The sequence below is a fragment of the Gavialis gangeticus genome, unplaced genomic scaffold (genome assembly GCF_001723915.1).
Source record: "Gavialis gangeticus isolate Ggan-Ray unplaced genomic scaffold, GavGan_comp1, whole genome shotgun sequence".
NCBI lineage: Eukaryota > Metazoa > Chordata > Crocodylia > Gavialidae > Gavialis > Gavialis gangeticus.
This window is the reverse complement of record NW_017729032.1, coordinates 244,492,522-244,496,192: the sequence shown is the minus strand read 5'-3', so window position 1 is coordinate 244,496,192 and position 3,671 is coordinate 244,492,522. Positions and strand designations below refer to the sequence as shown.

Genomic DNA, 3,671 nt, shown 5'->3' with positions numbered 1-3,671 from the left:
TAAAAAAACAAGAACTAGAAAAGTTTGCTGCTGAACAGTGCTAGGACATACAGACAAAAATACTGATACATGTTATCCACTCAGAATATTGATTGAAGTCATATCTAAAGGGATATAATGGACATTAGAAAATGCTTACTTGTGACTGACTTAGCTATAGCCAAAAAAGTTAAATATGTATCAAATAATGTTTAATTGGATTTATTATATGCACTATATACAGATACTAAAATGCCTTGCAATTGTGCCCCAGGAATACTTCAAATTTGACTAGGCAGGTGAGTCCATATGAAGCAAATAAATTATAAAAGCAGAAATTACTGGAAGAAATACCTAATCCTTGTGATCTCAAAAGCAGTAAAAAGGCAGGGCAAATTAATTTAAAAAGAAACTGTTATAATCTAATACTGCAGAATCTAAATGTATATTCAGTATGATGTAATTACCACTGAAACATGGCACTATTTTTATAATACCATTTAAAAAAAAGTGTTCTGATACTTATTTTCCACCAAATCCAAGCATACGACAAACTAGACTACAAAGTTTTCTGTTTGCATTTCCTAGGGCATGTTTCAAAAACAGGTTGCTTTTGAATTATAGACATGTATAAAATATTCTTTGTAAACCTCTAATCTTAGATTTCATATTTTATGTAAGTATATTAGGTCCTTACCTAATAGTATTTGTTATTAAAATTGTTCAATGACATACTGATAGGGACCATGATAAAAGAAAACTGGAAGAAAGAAGAAAACTGTGTAACATTTAAAAATGTAAAAAAAACTTAATAACATGGTTTAAGATTATGATTAACATTGTTAAGGCTGTATATTCAAGCACTGTATGTTAAGAGAGCAATGGCTATGAATTTTAGGCAATAAGAAATGTCCTGCTTTATGGATGGAACTGTAATTAAAAAATGATGTTGTCAAGAGCTGATTGTTGGCACAAACTGGCTACTTATAGCAGAATGGAAGTTAATAAAGGTAGCAGAAGATGGTAGAAATGAATTCTGAAAGATGATAGCCAGTTTTCTCCAGCAGTCAGCCTGATAAGTAAAACTCAGAGATTCTAGGACTGCATCTAAATAAAATACTCCTTTTTCTCCTCTGCATTGACTTGGCTGCCTTCTGCATTGATAATGGCTGTGTCAGCATCAGGTGCATCTTCAGCTCCTTTAGCTTCATTTGTTAAATATGTTCCTAGGGGAATCAGTACAATGGAAAATATGTATTAGTATTTTGACGTCATATTGTTTTAACAACAGTAGATTTGTAACAAAGATCTAATTACTTTAGACACAGAAGTAGTAGACTACAGAACTATATATTAATGGTACACATAACTTTCTGTTTTGGAGTAGTAGGAATGGCATTCTATAACACTTGTAATATAGGTGCATGTATATCCATGCTACAAAAGGGTAAGTGAAACGGGCAAATCACATTACTAGAGAGAATCAATCAATTCATGTAACATACAAATATATTTAACAGATCATTGTTTAAATTATATTGCCACATATTAGTTGCTATATCTTAGAAAGGCTTAGATTTCATTAAATGAGTGTTTTTGAAAAATTCCTCCTCTTTATTTTTCACTCTTTCAAATTGATATAGGACATTTTATATCCGTACTTAATTCTACAGAATGGTATAATTGAGATTCCCTGGAAGTACAAAATTGATATAGCAGCATTAAGTTAACCCACAGGGTTTAGATTGCTGCAGACATTGCTATGCAAGTAGTAGAAGTTCAGGATATGAATAATTAGACTTTAGTACAACAGCCAATTTTCATTTTGTGTTATTTGTGTTAGCTAGAGACTCACATGTTTTCAGCCAGGAAGAAAAGTAAAGCAAAGATGCCACATTTTCACTTGCTTAATTAGAAAGATGTAATTTTTCCCACAAATATATGCATTCATTAAAAAATATACATGTTTATTAGCTGGTATTTACTAGCCTTATGACCATTATATCTACAACTAGATTTAGTAGACTAATAATAGCAGTAATACCTATTTTTATTTATTTATACATTTTGGTAATTGAGGTTTAATAATTTGGCCACATGCCATTCAGAAGCTTATCCTTAACAACTGTTTTAAACAATCAAGCAGGATCACATCTCTTAAAGGGCACAAACAGAAGTGACAATTTTTGCCCAATCTGGCTACAGAAAGCTAGACCAAACACAAGTGCATGGCTACAGACTGCTTCAAAAATGGCCAGTTGGGTGAAAATCGGAGCCCTCATTGCACGAGGAGTCAAATGAAGACGTTTCAAAACAGACCGGCTTCTGTAACTTCTGTCTGTGTAGAAAATGCACTCAGTTTCACTCAGTCCCTACTCAAACTAAACCCCCTTTAACTTGACATTGGGAGCTTTTCTCTAAGTACAGACTAACAAACAGGGTCAAAACTTCAGAACTTGGCCCTGTAATGAAATGCCAGCTCCTCTGGGTCAAATAATGAAACACACTGATTTCAATGGGGCCAGGATTTAATTCCTTGTACTTAATGTTATCTTTTAAAAATGTATATTTAAGGTACCATAATTACTTGATTCCAAGATAAGGTTCTTTTCCCCATTTAACATAGGGAAAATGAAGCCTCATCTTAGAATTGGGTACCAAGTGAAAATGCTGTACCTTCAGTCAGAAGAGGCAGCAGGAATCCACTCATCGAGGCACGCGGTGGCATGAGACTCAGCAAGGAGACATGAGACAGTGAAGGACCCGGAGCAGGGGCATGGGACAGAATGGTACAAGGGCAGAAGCACAGGATGGCATGGGACCCAGTGCAGAGGTACAGGGCAGCATTGGACCCGGCATGCAGGTATGAGGAACCAGGACAGAGGCATGCAGTGACAAGGGACTCAGGCCAGGGAGAGACCTGGTACAGAGACACCCAGCAGAGCAGCATACAGCAGCATGGCATGCAGTGGTGGGGTAGATAGCTGTTGGTGCAGTCACCAGAGAGAAATTTCAGGGATGGCAGGCAGTAGGGGGAGCAAGTGTCTGGGGGAAGGCAGACACTGGGGAGGGCAAAGTGCAGGGGGTGGGAGGAGGGGTGCAAAGGGCTAGGGTCAAGCTGCCTGCCCTCCCATCTCATTTGCCTCCCCATTGCTTGCCCCCCTGTCACTGCTGTCCCCGGCACAGTGGTGGGCAGAGGAAAAATTTAAGACAACCCTCCAACAATTAGATTCTATACATGGGAATTTTCAACAAATATTGTTATTTATTTTAAATCTGAAGTCATCTTAGATTGGGGGAAAATACAGGTATTATGATATCTGCAAAGTCTTATTCATTACCTGCCTAGATTCAATACCTGTCTATATTCTACAATAATATGAAATCAAATGCTTAAAGGGCTAGACTAATGGGCATTTTAGCATTTTGAATCTCCCAAAGCCAGTGATTCACTGGATTTGGGTAAAAGTTGTTAGACATCCTTCTGCCTCACATAATGCAGTTTTACAATTGGGTAACATCAGGATCTCAGTGAAAACCAGGTGTTCAGCTTAAGTTTTGCTGTTTAAACCATTTTTGTGGGGGAGGGGTGAGAGAGGGAGGGAGGTCTTATAGGGAAAAGCTAATCACTAGGAACTGTTGCTGCAAAAAGTAAATGCACTTTGATTAAGTCTATCCTACCTTTATGTCTT

General features: G+C 37.0%; 1 protein-coding gene across 1 annotated transcript in view; it reads right to left on the bottom strand.

Annotated features, from left to right (window-relative positions):
• Window positions 1-668: 668 nt before the first annotated feature.
• The window catches only part of CADM2 (cell adhesion molecule 2), a 466,246-nt gene continuing 463,243 nt past the window's right edge, over window positions 669-3,671 (bottom strand). The window contains exon 11 of the mRNA XM_019523900.1: window positions 669-1,205. Coding sequence (XP_019379445.1) covers window positions 1,087-1,205 — 119 coding nt within the window. The 3' untranslated portion in view covers window positions 669-1,086. The remainder of the gene's footprint in view (window positions 1,206-3,671) is intronic.